Source organism: Pongo pygmaeus, chromosome 13 (assembly GCF_028885625.2).
Source record: "Pongo pygmaeus isolate AG05252 chromosome 13, NHGRI_mPonPyg2-v2.0_pri, whole genome shotgun sequence".
NCBI lineage: Eukaryota > Metazoa > Chordata > Mammalia > Primates > Hominidae > Pongo > Pongo pygmaeus.
The window spans coordinates 64,747,053-64,767,810 of NC_072386.2; the positions used below are offsets into that span (position 1 = coordinate 64,747,053).

At 40.9% G+C, this 20,758-nt stretch overlaps 1 protein-coding gene across 2 annotated transcripts in view; it reads left to right on the forward strand.

Moving 5' to 3' along the window:
* The window catches only part of OSTF1 (osteoclast stimulating factor 1), a 57,799-nt gene that overhangs the window by 13,460 nt on the left and 23,581 nt on the right, over nucleotides 1-20,758 (forward strand). For both annotated transcript variants that reach the window (XM_054500106.2, XM_054500105.2), the window contains exon 2: nucleotides 15,156-15,202. In XM_054500106.2, the coding sequence (XP_054356081.1) occupies nucleotides 15,156-15,202 (47 nt within the window). The remainder of the gene's footprint in view (nucleotides 1-15,155; nucleotides 15,203-20,758) is intronic.

Genomic DNA, 20,758 nt, shown 5'->3' on the forward strand with positions numbered 1-20,758 from the left:
TGAATTGGTAGGTAGTAAAGTCAGTATAATTACTCATGACTAGCGTCTTGAAGAAAAGAAAATAGAATACGACAAAGAATATCAGAGTGAATCACTCAAAGTAAGGATAATAAATTTTTATAAGACCTTTTTTACATTTTATGAGTGTGCGTGTCCTGATATGAAATATATTTCTTCCTATGGATCTCAAAAAAGTTTGAAAACCTCTAGCATCTGCTCATACCCCAGTTTAATCTCTTGCCATCTTTTACCCCAGGCTTCCGGCATGTTGATTGACTGGACATTCTTAGACCCCACTTCCTGAACCCCAGACTCTGCTCTTTATTCTGGGGCTGCCTGACCCTGCCCCCTTTTGCATGGGTAACTACTGTTTGTTTGTTTTTTTAAATTTTTTCTACTCCTGTGGCATCACAATGAATAACTACTTTTATTTCCAAAATTAAAGTAGATGTCACCTCCCACGATAGCCTGCGCTGATCATGAAAGCCTCCTCACTGTGTTAATTTAAGTGTCCGTATGTTCTCAGTTTTATGGGTGTACTAGGCATGGCAATTTTTTTTCATGGTGAAGTCAGGAAGAGAAAGTGGGTAAAGAGGACTCATATTAGTAAATACATTGCTGATAAATCAAACACAAGTAGGCCAGATTATAAGCTCATGCTTATAATCCCCGCACTTTGGGAGGCCCTGGTGGGCTGATTGCTTGAGGCCAGGTGTTTAAGACCAGCCCGTGCAACATAATGATACTCTATCCCTACAAAAAATAGAAAAATTAACTGGGTGTGGTGGCACGTGCTTGTGGTCCCAGCTACCCAGGAGGCTGAGGCAGGAGGTTTAGGAGTTCAAGATTACAGCAAGCTATGACTGCGTCACTGTACTATAGCCTGGGCAACAGAGCAAGACCCTGTCACAAATAAATAATAAATGTATAAAATAAAATACAGGTACCTTGTAAGTTATTCTTCAAAAGGGCATTAAAAGAGAACACATTTTCCTGATTGTATATGGGATACCTATTCATTGTAGACAATTTAGAAAATAAAGAAGAAAATAAATGACTCATAGTTCTACCACTCAGAGATAACGGTTAGCATTTTGATGTGGTTTCTTTCCAGTTTTTCTTCTATGCAGATTTTTGTTTTACATAGCTGATTGCATGTATAATATTACCACCAGCCTGTTTTACATAACAACAAAAGATAAGTATATACCCCAGAAGCTAAATTTTAAGGGACACGATAAACTCTTATTTTTAATTATGGTAATTCCCTCTGTTGCTAGAGTGCTGGAGTGCCGGAGTGCCAGGCTGGAGTGCAAGTAGCACAGTCTTGACTCACTGCAGCTTCCACTGCCTGGGTTCAAGAGATTCTGTCACATCAGCCTCCCAAGTAGCTGGGACCCACAGACATACACCACCATACCCAGCTATTTTTTAAAAATTATTTGTAGACAAGGTCTTGCTGTGTTGCCCAGGCTGGTCTCAAACTCTTGGGCTCAAGCAATCCTCCCGCCTCAGCCTCCCAAAATGCTGAGATTACAGGTGTGAGCTTTGTTTGCTTAAAACAAGCATTGTGGGCTGGGTGTTATGGCTCATGCCTGTAATCCCACACTTTGGGAGGCCGAGGCGTGTAGATCGCTTGAACTCAGGAGTTCAAGGGCAGCCTGTGCAACATGGTGAAATCCCGTCTCTACTAAAAATACAAAAAAAAAAAAAAAAAAAAGGAGCGCAGCCCCAGTGTGGTGGCACAAGCTTGTAGTCTCAGCTGTTTGGGAGACTGAGGTGGGATGATTGCCCGAGCCTGGGAAGTCAAGGCTGCGGTGAGCTGTGATTGTGGCATTGCACTCCAGCCAGGGCGACTTGAGTGAGACCCTGTCTCAAACACAAAAAGCATTATGGCCAGGTGCAGTGGCTCACACCTGTAATCCCAGGGCTTTGGAAGGACAAGGCAAGAGGATTGCTTGAAGCTAGGAGCTCAAGACCAGCCTGGGTAACAGCAAGACCCTGTCTTTACAAAAAAATTTTTGAAAAGTTAGCCGGGCATGGTGGCTGTAATCCCAGCACTTTGGGAAGCTGAGACAGGAGGATCACTTGAGCCCAGGAGTTTGAGATTATACGGAGCTATGATAGAGCCACTACACTCCAGCCTGGGTGACAGAGTGAGACCCTGTCTCTAAAATTAAAAACAAACAAAAAAAACATTAGAATATCTCTTGCTGGGATATCATATGTGATAAATTTTCTAATATACAGGGTGAGGATTTCGATAATGCTGTCTTGCCAGTAAGGAGAAACACAAGGAGTAAGTCCCAGAATAATGTAAAAAGGTATAGTAATTAATAGTAGCTAACATTTATGGGCACATACAACACATCAGGAACTGCGCTCAGTATTTCACACATGGTATTTGTTTAGTGTCATTCAGTCCCTGGGTGCCAGAATTAAAAGCCCAGTATTCAGAGCATGGGTTCTGGAGCCAGAGGGGCCTGAGTTTAAGGCTCTTTGCTGCCACTCCCTAATTGTGTGGACCTGGACTAGTTACTTACCCTCTCTAACCTCAGTTTCCCCAGCTATAAAATAGGGTTAATAAAACATTTACATCACCAGGTTGTTTTGAGGATTAAATAAATTGCTGTGAGTTAGTACTTTGCATGGTGTCTGGCCCATGGTAAGTGTCCCATAAATGTGAGTTTAGAAGGATAATTTAGTTTTGGATTAAAGATTTTGATGTTAGGGAATTTTCTGTCTTTAATCTTGCATATATATAATCATTTGCCCAACCAGTCATTTCATATGGGAGGAAGTCGTGACCCAGATTGGTTTTGGGGTTGGGGAGAAGCAGATTAGGAGCTGCAGATCTTCATGCTGTGGCCCAGTGCTCTGTTTGTCTGACTTGTTACTTGCAAAAAGAGGACTACAAGGTAGAGGTCTGCAAACATCATCTATAAAGGGCCAAATAGTAAATATTTTAGGCTTCGTAGGCCACATGTCGCTCTTTTGCAGCTACTCAACTCTGCCGTGGTATAATGTGAAAGCAGCCACAGACAAAAGACAAATGAATGCTGTGCTCCAATAGATCTTTATTCATGGACACTACATTTGAATTTCAGATCATTTTCATGTGTCTTGAAATACTATTTTTCATTTTTTCTCTCATCTGTTTAAACATGTAAAACCATTCTTAGCTTAAAGGTCATACAAAAACAAGCATTGCCTTCATGGATGAGCCTTTGGACTGATCTTGCCTTTTGCCGAGGTAGCATGATCAGGGTAACTTTTTTTTTTCAAGTCCAAGGACAGAGATCATTTTCTTCCATTTTTCCCAAGGTCTCCTCAGACTGACATTGGAAGCAGTTTGTCCTGAGATGAAGGGTTTTTAGGAACCATTGCTTTCTTTCTCTATTTTTTACCCAGTGAAGACAGTTGGCAAAGAGCTTGTCAGTTGAAATTTCAAACCCCGCTCTCTGGGATTTTTATGTTATATGGTGGAGACTAAATAAAATTAACCAGTAGGTATGGTCCCTCAAGATGTAAAAGTAAACCAAGTTTGCTGAAAGGCACTGAAAAGTATAAGCAAAGAAAAAATGGATTAGAAAGGCACACTGTTAATAAACAGAACCCTCTTGTCAGAAAACACTCAGGCTACTGTTTTTAAAGAGTCCGCTATTCCTGCAGCTGAAATCAAGACGTGTTTCAAATTCTTTAGGTTTTTTCTATTTCTTTTTTGGATTGGATAGGGGAAGTGGTGGGGAAGAGGTGGTGTTAGAGAGAGGAGGGATGGGAATGTCATGTTCAGAGTTGTTGCTGTTAGTTTTTTCTTTAAAGGTATATGTACAAACAATTAATTGAACTTGATTTAATTAATCCAAGAGTATAAGTAGGCAGGAAGAAACTTACTCATTACATTGGAAACTATTGGACATTGTTATACTCACAGTATGACTTTCTTTCCAAGGATTATAGCCTGTCTTTTTATTTTCAAGAGCAGTGGGCTTTTAGGCTGGGCTCAGTGGCTCATGCCTGTAATCCCAGCACTTTGAGAGGCTGAGGCAGGCGGATCTCCTGAAGTCAGGAGTTCAAGATCAGCCTGGCCAACATGGTGAAACTCCATCTCTACTAAAAATACATAAATTAGCTGGGCATGGTGGCGGGCGCCTGTAATCCCAGCTACTTGGGAGGCTGAGGCAGGAGAATTGCTTGAACCTGGAAGGTGGAGGTTGCAGTGAGCCGAGATCGTGCCATTGCACTCCAGCTTGGGCAACAAGAGTGAAATTCCATCTCAAAAAAAAAGAAAAAAAAAAAGCAGTGGGTGCCGGATGCGGTGGCTCACGCCTGTACTCCCAGCACTTTGGGAGGCTGGGGCGGGCGGATCACAAGGTGCAGAGATCAAGACCATCCTGGCCAACATGGTGAAACCCCGTCTCTACTAAAAATACAAAAATTAGCTGGGTGTGGTGGTGCGTGCCTGTAATCCCAGCTACTTAGGAGGCTGAGGTAGGAGAATCACTTGAACCTGGGAGGCGGAGGTTGCAGTGAGCCCAGATTATGCCACTGCACTCCAGCCTGGCGACAGGGCAAGACTCCATCTCGGAAAAAAAAAAAGAAAAAGAGAAAAAAAAAGAAAAAAAGAAAAAAAAAAAGCAGTGGGCTTTTGTGGAATGATGCCAATAGAGATCTGGGCCAGGAGGCCTGTTCTGAGCTAATCACCTCATTTATGGGTGTTAGAATCCACAAAGCCAGAGGTTGAGGGGGAGCCTGTGTTGGCCCAACAGAGTACAGCTGTTTTCTATCACCCCAAGAATAAAAAATGATGGCCTTAACTCTTGGATACCATCCCACAGACTCCTCCTGTTTTGTTTTTCAACAGAAAACATCCTGTTTCATCATGCATATTTAATAGAATAATTCAAATATGTCTCATAGAAATAATTAATACTTTTTCTTACCCCGAGAGTAGCCAGAGATGATGACACTATTTTTTAGTACCCACAGGGTATAAATTAGGAAGATTAATGCTCCCTGCATGTTCTTAGATATGAGAAAGATATATGTATAAAGTATTATTTTCCATGATTCTCTCTTGATCAAATAATTCTCTTCCTCTTCTTTCATTTTGAGAGCTTTAAGATTGCTTGTAATTATCTGCTTTTGGGGGAAATGGGAGAATATTGTTTTTTATATACTTGCTGAAATCCACAAAGTAGGAAAATATTCTTTATAGAGTCCTGTAACAATTCCTAATTTCGTCAGATAGTCTGGAGCAATGGCTCCCAAGCGTTTTTTGACCTTGAACTTCAGTAAGATGTGTATTTTTCTTGATAACCCAGAACATAAAAATACACACATGACCAGAGGGGAACACAGAAGTTCGCTTTAGACTCAAATTTCTTCCAAAATCTACCATTAAGCTTTGGATAACTGGCCAAATGGTGGAATGCCAACTTTATTTGGCACGCCAAGACTTCTGCTTGAGCAAGGATTATAGAGTGCATCGGTAACACTCATGCCTAATCACTTTAGCAACATCAGTAATGCAAACAAGGCATGACATATGGATTTACTGTTACCTTAATATTCACTTTGAAGGTTGGGCCTGGTGGCTCATACCTGTAATCCCTACACTTTGGGAGGCCAAGGTGGGAGGATTGCTTGAAGCCACGAGTTTGAGATCAGCCTGGGCAACATGACTCCCGTCTCTACAAAAAGTTAGTTGGGTGTGGTGGTGCATACCTGTAATCCCAGCTACTTAGGAGGCGGAGGCAGGAGGATCTCTTGAGCCTAAGAGGTTGAAGCTGCAGTGAGCTATGATTGCACCACTGCATTCCAACCTGGGTGACAGTGAGACCCTGTCTCTCAAAATAAATAAGTAAATAAATAAATAAATAAATAAAAGAAAAAAGAAAAAGAAAAAATTTGCTTTGGAAACAAGTAAGTTCTCTAAATGTAACTTATTTACAATGTGTGCTTTTCGTATTGGTCTGATTTGCCTTTTGTGGAGGTGGCATGACCAGGGTAACTTTTTTTTTTTTTAATTCCCAGGACTGAAATCATTTTCTTCCATTTTTCCCCAAGAAAATTTTCAATATTAATATATTGAAATTCTCTCAGTTGAATGTATAAATGATTATTCATTGTTGGAAGAGTAAATTATTGTAATAATTAATGATGATAATGAGTCTGAATTTTAAGTATGAAAATTATTATGTAAAAATTACAGGCATAGATTGAGAACTGATGTTGAGAGAGTGTGATTGCTAGTAATTTTGGGGAATCCATTGTATTCTTTGTGGGATTACTTTCAGTGACATTATATCATAATCATTAAGCAAATCTTCAGGCCCAGGAGATGAAGAGATTAAGTCTTGACCTCAGTTGGTTCCTATCAGGGAGGAAGGATAGCTTACTAATGTGCTGGCAGCGTCACTTCCGGCAGCAGTGACTCTGGCAGAGCTAGTGCAAAAACATCTTGCTTTTTCTACAGACCTCATTTTAGATAGAGGATTTGTTTAGTTTTACAAAAGTCCCATCAGGCTGCAGTTAACAGTACCAAGGAATTACCATTTCTGCCCTTTTATATCAAAGTTTTAAAGTGAGTCTACCGGAATTTTTGTAATAAGAGTGTAATTTTAATTATTTTTTTGGATAAAATTTCAGGTTTATTCTTTTTTTTTTTTTTTTTTTTTGGGTGGAGTCTCACTCTTTTGCCCAGGCTAAAGTGCAATCTTGGCTCACTGCAGCCTCCACCTGCCGGGTTCAAGAGATTCTCCTGCCTCAGCCTCCCAACTAGCTGGGATTACAGGTGCCCGCCACCACGCCCGGCTAGTTTTTGTATTTTTAGTAGAGATGGGGTTTCACTGTGTTGGCCAGCTGTTCTCCAACTCCTGATCTCAAGTGATCTGCCCGCCTCCACCTCCCAAAGTGCTGGGATTACAGGCATGAGCCGCCATGCCCGGCCAGGTTTCAGGTTTATTCTTGTATCCCAGTAGTTCATTCTGTTAAAGCCACATTTGGCTTTGGCAAATATTAATTTTAGCATTTGGTCATTTGGCATTAGGCCAAAAAATGTGTATTTGGTAAATTTATTAATTAAATATCCGTCTACCTGTCCATTCCCAATAAAACAAAATTTCACAAAACTGTAATTTCTTCTATTATATATAGTGTACACTGGTCTTTCTGACCCATTTAATTTTCTTAAAGTCAACTAAATTAGTTTCTCAATCTACTAATAGGTCATGACCTTCAGTTTAAAAGTGTTGAGGTGACTCACTGTGTTCTGGGATTAGTGAAACAGTGAGGAGGGGTTATTTTTGTGTGCAATATTTTTGTCCTACAGAAGATGACCGGAAGGGATTTCTAGTTATGTTCCACTCCCAAAAATGCAACTTAAGGTCTCAAGGCATGATAAGACTAGTAAAAATGAATTAATGCTACCACCAAACAATTTTCTATAGTGGCTGTACTAGTTTACGCTCCCACTAGCAGTATCTGAGAATTCTATTTGTTCTATAATGCTTAGCAATGCTGGTATTGTTTTTAAATTAATGGACTGTTTTTTTTAGAGCAGTTTTAGTTTCACAGCAAAATTGAGTGGAAGGTACAGAGATTTCTCATATACCCCTGCTGCCACACATGTGTAGCCCCTCCATTATCAACATCCCTCACCAGATACAGCGTTCTTAAAAAGACATTTGTTAGAATTGATGAATCTTCATTGACGCATCAATGCATCATCATCATCCAGAATCTATAGTTTATGTTAGGGTTTGCTCTTGTTGATGTGGTTTCCATGGGTTTGGACAAATGCGTAATGGCAGTGGTACTCTAATAAACCATTAGAGTATCATACAGAGTCGTTTCACTGCCCAAACATCCACTGTACACTGCCTTTTCAACTGTACCTCCCCCAACCCTTGGCAACCACTGATCTTTTTACTGTTTCCATAGTTTTGCCTTTTCCAGAATGTCATATCGTTGGAATCATATAGTACATAGCCTTTTCATGTTGACTTTTCACTTAGTAATACGCATTTTAGTTTCCTCCGTGTCTTTTCATGGCTTGATAGCTCATTTCTTTTTAGTGCTGAATAATATCCCATTGTCTGAATACACCGCAGTTGATTTATCCCATTGTCAGTATTTTTCACTTTAGCCATCAGAGTGGGTATGTAGTAGTTATCATAGCCATTGTAAGTGAAGCCCATCTAAGTGTCTCACACTTCTTAACATTCTTAAAAAGACATAAGTGAAATAGTCTATCTATTACAGATGGCCAGGGGCTGATATTTTAAATAGTCATTCCTCTTGCTGTTTATCGTATATCTGTATATCTGTCTCTTATAGTGAGCAGTTTCTTTCTTTTTTTTTTGAGACAGGATTTCACTCTGTCATCCAGGCTGGAGTGCAGTGGTGGAGTCATGGCTCACTGCAGCCTTGACATCCTGGGCTCAAGTAGTCCTCCCACTTCAGCCTCCTGAATAGCTGGGACTATGGGTGTGTACCAACCGCCACCACACCTGGCTAATTTTTAAATTTTTTTGTAGAGCTGGGGTCTCATTGTGTTGCCCATGCTGGTCTTGAACTCTTGGGCTCAAGCAGTCCTCCATTTTGGCCTCCGAAAGTGCTGGGATTACAGGTGTGAGCCACCGTGCCCAGCCCCAATCCCTTTTTAATGATATCTGAGTGGCTTTCTTTAGAGGCTTCTCCAGTTTTTCACCAACAGGAAATAAAATAGATTAGAAATTCTTTGCTCAAATTTGTAAGCCCCAAGCCCTTCTAAGTGCTGTTTCAGGGCCTCAAAAATGAGCTGACACATACTCTGTTTGCATAACTTAAAGCAGAAATTTCACCTAGTTACCCTTTACCTGTAGAATATCCTGTTGCAGAACCCTTCTCTCTGCCTTTGCCATGCCTCTATCACTATGAACAGGGATTCATTTATGGAAGCCTAGGGTCATCCCAACTCCAGAGGAAAATACAGTGTTTGGCTGATGACTAGTGGACTCACCCTTGTCTTCAGGGACTGGGTGGGGTTGGACAGAACAGAGAAGGGTGGGACTGGCAAGGTGAGGAGCCAGTGAAGTGAGCCAGCAGGGGCACCACTGATGCTGCTGTAATGGGAGTTCGCTGATCTTGCTTATGTGAAGAGACCAGCCCTGCATAGATCCTTAGTGCTAATACATGCTGGTTCATGCAAGGTTCACCTAAAGCCTCAGACAAAGGATTGGGCTTCATTTTAACCTTAATTCAGTTGAATTCCAGGGTAATTTCAGGTTATTTATATAGTCTTCTGAGCTCCATTTTTCCTCTTTGTTGTATGTCACTAGACTTTGATGAGAAAATGATCAAGCTTGAGGGAGCCCGAGGAAAGCATCTAACTTAGCCTCCTTGCATATACAAGAACAAGTAAATTTGGAATTGATCAGTACTTCCTCTTGGTGATCTATTAAGATGTTTACTGCTTTTTTTTTTTTTTTTTTTTTTTGAGGCAGAGTTTCTCCCTGTTGCCCAGGTTGGAGTACAATGGTGCGATCTCGGCTCACTACAACCTCCGCCTCCTGGGTTTAAGTGATTCTCCTGCCTCAGCCTCCTGAGTAGCTGGGATTACAGGCGCGTGCCACCACGCCCAGCTAATTTTTTGTATCTTTAGTAGAGGCGGGGTTTCACCAAGTTAGGCTGGTCTGGAACTCCTGACCTTGTGATCTGCCCACCTCAGCCTGGCTGGGATTACAGGCATGAGCCACCGCGCTCAGCCTACTGCTTTTTTTTTTTTTTTTTTTAAGGATGTTTGCAGGGAAGATAATACAGAAACACAGAGTACTCTGATTTCTTCCCCTTGATACTCTGTAAATGTATAGACCTATAGAACATTGCTCAAAATTGAAATAAATATGATGTAAAATGATCAATGAATTCAGTATTATTATTATTGTTTTCTTGAGAAGAATAGTATCCAGGGTTGTTAAACAGTAATCATAAAGGTCATCTGTGTTTCTTCTTTATGCATTTCTTTCATATTCTGAGGCTATTTCTCTTTCCTTCTTTCCTTTCCACTTGACTCAATTTTGAAGATGGAATAAATTAATCCCAGAACTTTTATAATGTATGGATGAAAAGGGACAAGAGGCTAATGTCCCAACATTAAGCAATAAATAAGGTTGTGTATGTAAAAGTGTTTTCTACAACAGATAGAATATTTATTTGCATAATAGCCTAAGGAGTTGCCTGCTGTTCACTGTTTAGTATAAATCAAAATGCAAATAAATCTCCCACTTTCAGTTGTGAACATTTTAAGTAAGATGATCATGAAAGATACAATTACAAAAATCAGTGGTTTAGTCATACTCCACGTATTTGTTTTCAGGTTCTGTAATTTTTGTTGAATTTCACCTAAACCCATTTAGTTCGCATGGGATCTTGTTTCCAAAATTAGCCATAACACATCTCATCGCTGCCTTCCCTCAAAGGAACAAGAAAGTTCTATCGTTATTGATTTTGGTCACAAGTGGACTGCTTCCTTGTATGACTTCTCTTTGGAAAGTTCGAAGTAATCAAGATAACTAATCTCTGCTCTCAGAGAGACAATCTAGTCAGCAGAAAATACTGTATTTCTCCTGGCAGCTCCTCCTTCCGCTTGGTGTTTCCTTTCTTCAGTCTATATGAGTGTAAAACAAACTCCAAACCCAAAAAAGTTTTTACTTTTGTGTGTGCCTATTAAACCCCTCCTAGTAGAGCAGGAGAGATGTGGCCCTGGAATTCTGATGGTGAAAAGAGTGTTTTCTTGTAACAGGGCTCTGAGCTGCTCTTCTATATTAAGATGTTTAGAAGAATGATTCCTCCTCCCAATCCCAAATCACACTGTTACTGTTTTCATTGATTATAAAAGTAATACACACTTGGCGTATGAATGTAAACGGTAAATGTCAAGTAGAATATGATGCCCCCACAATTGGTGTTCTCATCCAATGACTGTGTGTGTTTTGTTGACATAAACAGGATGGTACTTGCCTACTGTTCTAAACCTGCTTTTTTGTGTGTAGATTATTTTCTATGTCATTGTCTGTGGTTCTGTCTGCAACATTCTTTTTTTTTTTTTTCTGTCTCTTTTTTTTTGATACAGAGTCTTGCTCTGTCACCCAAGCTGGAGTGCAGTGGTGCAATCTTGGCTCACTGCAACCTCCGCCTTCTGGGTTCAAGCCATCCTCCCACCTCAGCCTCCCCAGTAACTGGTACTACAAGTGCATGTCACCATGCCTGGCTAATTTTTGTATTTCTTGTAGAGATGGGGTTTTGCTATGTTGTCCAGGCTGGGCAACCCTTTTTGTTAATTGACAAGTAAAAATTGTATACATTGTGGTGTACAACATGATGTTTTGATATGCATACATTGTGGAATGACTAAATCAAGCTAATTAACATGTGTTACCTTACATTATATTTTTGTGGTGAGAACACTTCAAATCTACTCTCAGCATTTTCAAGTACATAATACATTGTTATTAATTGTAGTCACTATGATGTACAATAGATCTCTTGAACTTGTTCCTGCTGTCTAACAGAAATTTGTATTCTTTAACCAGCATCCCCCCAAGTCTCCCTACCCGCCAGCCTCTGGCAACCACTATATTACTGTCTGTTTCTATGAGTTCAACATTTTTAGATCCCACATATATGAGTGAAATCATGCAGTTTTTGTCTCTCCATGCCTGGCTAATTCACAAAACATAATGTTCTTCAGGTTCATTAATGTTGTCACAAATGACAGGATTTCTTTCTGTTTTAAGACTGAATAGTAGTCTATTGTGTGTGTGTGTGTGTGTGTATATATATCACATTTTAAAAATTCATTCTGACATTGATGGACACTTAGGTTGATTTCCTATGTTGGCTATTGTGAATAATGTGCAACATTCTTTTTAAAATGACTGTGTCTTGTGGACAAATCAGAGTGTATTTACATAATCCCCTTTTAATGGACATTAAGTCAATCCATTTTCTGATGTTCTAAACCTGCAACATGAGGGAAATTAACTAAAATAATATTAAAAATCAATTTATCAGTCACATGAACCATTCTTCTCGTGCCCAGAAGCTACATGTGACTAGCACAGATACAGAACTTTTGTATTATTGTGTGAAGTTATATCAGACAGTACTGTTGTAAACTACTGGTTTCAGACTTTTAAATTTTTATTTAATATTAATTTTTTTTTGTTTTTTTTGAGACAGGGTCTCTCTCTGTCACCCAGGCTGGAGTGCAGTGGTGCAATCTCAGCTCACTGCAACCTCCACCTCCTGGGTTCAGGTGATTGTCATGACTCCCACCTCTTGAGTAGCTGGGACTACAGGTGTGCACCACCAAGCCTGGCTAATTTTTGTATTTTTAGTAGAGATGGGGTTTTGCCATGTTGGCCAGGCTGGTCTCGAACTCCTGGCGTCAAGCAGTCCACCTGCCTTGGCCTCCCAAAGTGCTGGGACTACAGGCATGAGCCACCATGCCTGGCCTCAGACTTTTTAAAATTCATGCTTCCATCTATTCCTTTCTTCATGCTTCATTCATTCCGTAAATAACTAATTATTGAGTACCTTGTATGTGCCAGGCACTGTGGTAGGCACTCGGGTGTCTCATTCATAAAACAACAAAAATACTTGTCTTCTTAATGCTTACAGTTGATCCACAAAAGGTTTTTGAGTACTCAGTCTATATAAACGCATGTAGATTTATAAGTTGTATGTATATTATTCTATGCTGTTATATCACAAAACATGTTCAAATAGGAATAGAAAAGAATAAGAAAGATAAAAATGTAAATAATTTCTGAAGTAGTCTTCCCGTATCCCACCTTGGAGGCCACTGTTCTGCATTATTTTCTTGTCCTAGATAACCATCTGTAAACGTTCTTCTAGTGCTGCAACTGAGCTTTTATTTATTATTATTATATTACTTTGAGGCAGAGTCTTGCTCTGTTGCCCAGGCTGGAGTGTAGTGGTGTGATCTCAGCTCACTGCAACCTCCAACTCCTGGGTTCAGGCTATTCTCCTGCCTCAGCCTCCTGAGTAGCTAGGACTACAGGTGCACGCCACCATGCCCGGCAAATTTTTATGTTTAGTAGAGATGAGGTTTCACCATGTTGGCCAGACTGGTCTTGAACTCCTGACCTCAAGTGATCCACTTGTCTTGGCCTCCCAAAGCTTTTAAATAGCTATCAAATAGATAGTCCTTTTATTTTGATATCTGTTCTAAATCTATTTATTTTATTAAAAGAGGTCCCCCCGTTTTTTTTTTTTTTTTTGCTATCTGTAGGCTTTTTTCCTATACTGTTTGGGTTTGTTAATTTACTTATGTACAGCTGGCCTTCTGTATCCACTGGTTCCACATCTACAGATTCAACCAACTGTGAATCAAATATATTCAGGAAAAATACTAAAAAATAACAATACTGTTCAGGCATGGTGGCTCATGCCTGTAATCCCAGCACTTTGGGAGTCTGAGGCAGGCAGATCGCTTGAAGTCAGGAGTTGGAGACCAGCCTGGCCAACATGGCGAAACCCCATCTCTACTAAAAATATACAAATTAGCTGGGTATGGTGGCAGGTGCCCGTAGTCCCAGTCACTCGGGAGGCTGAGGCAGGAGAATCTCTTGAACCTGGGAGGTGGAGGTTCCAGTGAGCCGAGATTGTGCCACTGCACTCCAGCCTGGGCAAAAGAGTGAGAATCTGTTTCAAATAATAATAATAATAATAATAATAATAATAATAATACAATAATACAAATAAAAATTACAATATAACAACTATTTACATAGTATTTACATTGCATTAGGTATAATAAGTAATCTAAAGATGATTTCAAGTATATGGGAGGATGTATATATGTGCAAATACTATGCCATTTTATATAAAGGTCTTGAACATCCATGGATTTTGGTATCCATCGTGGTTCTAGAACCGGTGCCCTTGGATACTGAGGGATGATTATACTCATTTAGCAAACATTTATTAAGTTCTACTATGTGCCAGTTAGGTGCTGGGAAATTGACCAAGTTAGAGTTCCTGCCGTCAAATGAGACAGGTAGCAAATCAGTGATTATAGTCCGGAGTGTTATGGAAATGCAGTCTACGAAGAGAGAAAGGAGGAAGTATTGTTTGGCAGGAAGGAGGACAACTCTCAGGCATGTGACCTTGTTGCCTCTTTTCTGTTTTGGGACTTAATGGAATCATAGGTTTCTCCACTGGGTCCTTTTTTTTTTTTTTCCTCTCCGTGGTATTTTCTTTTCTTTTGGAATATATAGAATTCCAACCCACTGATTTAAGAATATTAAACCAGTGTAGATGATCACATTAAGGATTTGTTTATGTTAAGATGGTCATGTTTATATTTTTAAACTTATATCTCAGGGTTGGAAGGACTCTGTATAGGACAGAACCTAAGCACAAATAATTATGTAGCTCCTTGCTGTTAGAAGGAAGCAAAGTCATCTTTCAGAGGTGTGTGTCTGTTCTTACATTCACTTAAGAAATATTAAAAAATATCTCCTATGTGGAAAAGGCACTCAATTCTTTTGTGAATTCTTTTGTGAACAGAATACTGTTCTCCCACAGGCTTTTTTTTTTTCTTGGATAGAGATATTTCAGTCAGTGTTTTTATAATGACAGTAGTTGCTGCTGCTACTTATATAATTTTTCTATGTAGTCACATTGATATATAATGATACGTTTTTAAAATTTATTTTATAATTGACAGATAATTGTACATATTCATGGGCTACATAGTGATGTTTTGATACATATAATGTATAGTGATCAGATCAGGATAATTAGCGTTTCATCATCTTAAACATTTATCATTTCTTTATATTGGGAAATTTAATATCTTCCTGCTAGCTGTTTGAACTATATAATAATTGTTAGCTATGGCCATCTTATGGTGGTATAGAACACTGGAACTTATTCCTCCTATCTAGGTGTGATTTTGTATCCTTTAGGAAATCTCTCCCTGTCCTTCCTTTTTCTCTACCCTTTCCAGCCTCTAGTATCCTCTGTTCTGCTTGATCATGTGGATTTTTAATTAGGGAATTCTGAAGGATATAATGGATAATGCTATTAAGAGCAAATTCAGGAATGAAAAATTCAGTTGTTGTTTTTTCTTCCTTTTTTAGGGCAAGTTAAAGTCTTCAGAGCCCTGTATACGTTTGAACCCAGAACTGTAAGTGTTCAGTTTTTAACTTTTAAAATTGACAGAAAAACCTAAGATGATTTTATTTAGACATTTCCTCTGGTGTGAATGGTGTGCCTTTTCTTTGATAGACCTAGGTAATTCTCAGGAATGGATGTTGGGTCCAGAGCGGTGCAAGTTAAGTCCCAGGCTGACTTGCATGTCTTCTGCGTCTTGAGGTCATGTCTGTCTTGTAAAGCTTCTCCCTACATGGTGACACCACCTGCTTTCAAATTGACAAGTGACTTGCATATAAAGCACAGCGACCCTGTCTTAGTCATCCTTCGTCTGAATCTCATACTAACCTTCCTTCATTCTCCTCTTGACCCTCTCCCTCAAAATAGCTCATAATGATATCTACTGCTAACCTTCCAGAACAATTTTTTATTTCTCTGCAGTGTGCATTTTCCATTGTTATAGTTTCTGGTATCCATCCATTTATCTGTGGTTTATTAAGCGCCTATTATATGCCAGACACTGGTCCAGGCCTTGTGACTAGTGCAGGGACAACAGAAAGGATGGTCTCATAGAGCTTGCATCCAGTGGAGAGAGACAGAGAGTAAGCAGACAAATGAATGTGACTGTCAGGGGCTAAGTACTATGGAGAAAAATAAGGAGGGTTAGGAGCAAAGAAGTTAATGGAGAAAAGAGTGCTGTCTTCAATAGCATGTTCAGAGATGGCCTTTCTATAAAGGTGGCATCTGGGGAGAGACCTGAAGGAAGTGAGGGAGCAACAAGTGCAAGTAGCATCCTTGGTGGATGCTAGAATAGAAAAAGCAGGAAAGACAGCATGGCTTGGAAAGTTGCAAACGTGGGAGAGGGTGGTGGGAGACTACTTCCGAGAGTTGGGGTGGACTGGAAGGGCAGAGCATTTAGGGCCTGTGGATCTCATTTGGATTTTGCTCTGGGTAAGATTGGAGGTGAGTAGATGGTTTTGATACAGGAGTGACTAGATGGTGAAGCAGGGAGTTGAGACAGTTAGGAGGGAAAGGAAAGAAACCAAGAAGGTTTCTTGGGGAGGAGGGGTGTATGAGTCTGTTTTCACTCTGCTGATAGAGACATACCTGAGACTGGGTAATTTATAGAGAAAAAGAGGATTATCGGAGTCACAGTCATGGTGGAAGGCGAAAGGCATGTCTTACATGGCAGCAGACAAGAGAGAATGAGAACCAAGTGAAAGGGGAAACCCCTTATAAAATCAACACATCTTGTGAGACTTACTCACTACCACGAGAATGATATGGGGGAAACTGCTCCCATGATCCAGTTGTCTCCCACCAGGTCCCTCCCACAACACATGGGGATTATGGGACCTACAATTCAAGGTGAGATTTGGGTGGGGACACAGCAAAACCATATCAAGGGGAAACCTGCTCTCGTTGACTTTTCTCTCATATATGCTAGGGACCAGAGCTTTCTCTCTGTGGGCAGTCAGCTTGTTGCCAGCTTCACCTGGGTTTGCCCCAGACCCTGCTGTCCCCAAAGTTAAAGGCAACTCAGAAGGTCACACAGAACAAGTGACACTGAGCATCAGTTCACTGCCATCAGGCCAGGGCCTGCCTTCAAATCCCAAATCTGTCTTTTACTTACTGCGTGAATTTTCTTACCTCACTGCCATTGATTCCTCATGTGAAAGTGGGGATACCATTGTGCAGTGGAACCATGCCCTGAGCATGGAGCGGGGTGAATATTGAAGGCCTACCACATGGTGAGCACCAAAAAATGGTAGCCACTAATAGACTAACATGGGGGTGTGCATATTCAGACAGTTCTCCCAAGACTTTGTCCATGAAATGTTTCTGGAACAAGAAAGGTAGGGTTTTTAGTCTTCTCACCAAGAGATTCCACTGACAACTCTCCTGTGTTGGTGAGGGATTGGGAATGGGTAGAGTTAGTTTACTGAGCCTGCCATAACAAAGTTCTACAGACTGGGTGATTTAACCAAAAGAAATTTATTTTCTCACAATTCTGGGAGCTAGAAGACTGAGATCAAGGTGTCGGCAGGATTGGTTTCTTCTGAGGCCTTGCTCCTTGGCTTGTAGATATCAGACTTCTCTCCTTGTCTTCTTATGGTCTTTCCTCTGAATGTCTGTGTTTTCATCTCCTCTTCTTATAAAGATGTGAGTCGCTGGGCACGGTGGCTCACTCCTGTAATCCCAGCATTTTGGGAGGCTGAGGTGAGTGGATCACGAGGTCAGAAGATCGAGGCCATCCTGGCCAACATGGTGAAACCCCATCTCTACTAAAAATATGGAAATTAGCTGGGTGTGGTGGTGTGCACCTGTAATCCCAGCTACTCGAGAGGCCGAGGCAGGAGAATCACTTGAGCCCAGGAGGCAGAGATTGCAGTGAGCTGAGATTGCGCCACTGCACTCCAGCCTGGTGACAGAGTGAGACTCCGTCTTAAAAAAAAAAAAAAAAAAAAAGAAGATATGTGTCATTGGATTAGGGCTCACCCTAAAGACCTCATTTTAACTTAGTTAACTCTAAAGTCCTTATCTCCAAATACAGTCATATATGTAAGTACGGATGCTCTTCAACTTATGGTGAACCCAATAAACTCATTGTAAGACAAAAAAATCCGTAAGTCAAAAATGCATTTAATACCCCCATAAGCTCATCGTCAAGTTGACAAATTGTTAAGTTGGATCATCGTATGTCAGGGGCGTCTGTACTGGGGGTTTGGACTCTAACGTAAGCATTTGAGATAGGGAGAGGGCACAAAGAGCCTATAACAGGGAAGTGTGAGGCCCAGGGCTGTTATGTTTAAGCCCTGCTCATGGGGAGCGCTGTCGTTTTATGCCTCTGCTTGTCCTTATCAGTTGTGTCCTGGTTGGTTGCATGACCCTGAGAGGGATAAAAGTGAGGGAGGTGAGGGGTGGTCAGGTGCCAGCCTGGGCCACTCAATGAATAGACCATTCTCTGCTGCCTCCTCGAATCTAGAATGGGACTTGCATTTACTTTGTTTTGAGGCTGGAGGTGACTCCTGACTCTATCTCCTCTCTTCGTATGCTTCGTTGTCTTCGCTTTTGTCCTTTCTCACCGACCTCTCCCTTCCCCTTTGCTTCCTCATGACCTGGTTATGCCTTTCCTCACCGCCTACAGACTTAGCTCCTCCATTCCATCTGTCGTCTGAGCTAGATTGGCATTCCTCAAAGGTGGCTTTGCTTCCGCCAACTGCTTCAACCTTTTATTTGACTAAAGATGTCGTCCTGTATAGTCCAGCCCCTATTCCAGCCCCGGTGTGCTCTGCTCCTTTCTGTTCTTGAACTATCCCATCTAGATGTGACTCACAGTAGAACCTATCTCTCAACCCTTTCTAGACCCATGGCCCTGTCCCTTCCAAGCTCACATTAAATACTTCCTCTTTTGTAAAGACTTTGCTGACCACTCCAGCTGGAGGTGGACTGCCTCTCCTGCCTCTGAACTTCCACACATGGTATTTCAGTCCTGCTCATAGGCACAGCGTCTGAGGAAGCAGGGTAGCACCGGGTTCAGAGCCCGCACTAGGGTTCAGGACCAGCTCCACTTCTTGAGCAGCTGTGTGACCTTGAGGAAATTACTGAACCTCTCTGTCACAGTGTTCTCATCTGTAAAGTGAGGATAATAATAGTCCCACCAGGTTTTAGTGAGAATTAAATGAGATTAATTGCCTAAAGCTGCTATTACTATTAAGGAGTAATTGTTACTATCAAAGGAATAGTGGTTGCTATATTAATAGACATTTAACAGATATTTTTGATGGGTTGTGTATTGATTTATTTACTTCCAATTCTACTCTAAGATGGAGTTTCTCCACTGCTTTAAAAAAATCTTAGTTATTATTGAATATACAGGAGACTATACATTTAATTCTTTAGGCTTTAAAAAATATTCTATATTTAAAATGTTGTATTTTTAATATTTTTAGTCCCAAGGATTGTAGGCTACAGTCAGTAATGACCACTTCAAGCCCTGTTGCCTCTATATTTCTCCCCTGTTCAGCTCCATTCAATTCAGGTATGAAGCGGGTAGCGTCTGGCACAGCAGGTAGCCTCTAGCTCCCACAGACCTTCCTGACTGGTTAAGTGCCATGCCATACCCATTGTTAAATTTTGAATCTCATTCCAGAACTAGGTTAGTCTTATCTTCTTTTTCTGAATGAGAATTTCTGTTGGAGGCTGTTTGGTCTTTCTCTCTCCCCTCTGACCAGCAGCCATCTTCTCTGGAGGGATAGATACACCACAGCATATCCCAAGCTGACCTGGCCTCCTCAAAGTCACTGGGACCAGGCAATATTGAAAGGCTGAGGTGGGCTCTGAGGGACATTGCTGGCATGTGCAGCCCCCCAGGCAGGCCTGGGTCCAGTTTTAAGCTCCTGTTCCCCCTCAGGAGATGGGAACAGCAATGCCCAACCCCAGTCTTGGGGATCCATTGAATAGGAAGAACGCTAGGTAGCTCCTGGTTCTTCCTGCCAACCCATTTCTCATCTGTCTTGCTTAAAGGCAAGGGTGTCTTGGCACCACCCAGCCCCGTTTGGTTCTTTTGTCTCACCCAGCTCCTTTTAATAAAGTGTCAACCACAGACCTGTCTGGACTGAATTGACGAGTGTCAAGACAGACTGATGAGGAGAGAACAGAATTTCCTGTGTTAGGAGGTGCATTGATTTCCAAAGGGAAACCAGCAGGACCCTGCTCTGTCATGTAAAGGTTGCTGGGCTGCACTAGGTTAATAGAGCCACGTGTAGAGGAAGGAGACTGGGAATCTAAGAGCTGAGATAGGAGCCCAGCCCTGCCACTCACTCTGATTTGTAGAGATTTTTTAACTTCTCTAAGCCTGGTTGTGAAATAGAGATTATATCCATGACCCATCCAAGCCTAGTGAGTTGTGAGGACCAAATGAGGTCAAGTATACTTTGCAAGTAAAATATGCTGCCATTGGTTTTGTTATACTGCACTATAGGGGTAGGGCAGTTGGGAGTGGATAGAGACAGATATTTTCCAAGGCGGCCAGCTTTTAATCCGGTCATGACACCATGATGGCTAATAATGGCTGTGTGTGATGCCTTTTGTATGAGAGAAAGCACAGGTGGTGGGTAAGAGCGGGGACTCTGTAATCTGACTTATAGTTCAAGTCCAGGTTCTACCATGTACCTGCTCTATGGCCTTGGACAGGTTTCTCATCTGTAACATGATGATAAGAATAGCACCCACTTCATAGTGTTCTTGGTGAGGAACAAATTAGTTAATATTTCTGAATGCCCAGACCAGTACGTGGCACATAATATATACTATAAAGTGTTGAATAAAAACATCTGTGGAGAATTTGTTTTCTCTTTTTATTAATTTTGGGGGCTTCAGACTGACAAATCTGAAAAATTTCAAAAGTATATCAGTTTTTCTGAACTTTTCATAAAATATATTTGCATAAACCAACAAAATTAATGCCTTGGGAATTATATGTTACCAAGAATATATGGAATGGGAATATATGTTACCAAGTGTGTACTCTTTGCTGTAACATCCCAGTGGACAACAGCCTACTTATTCTGATACCTTGTTGTTCTTC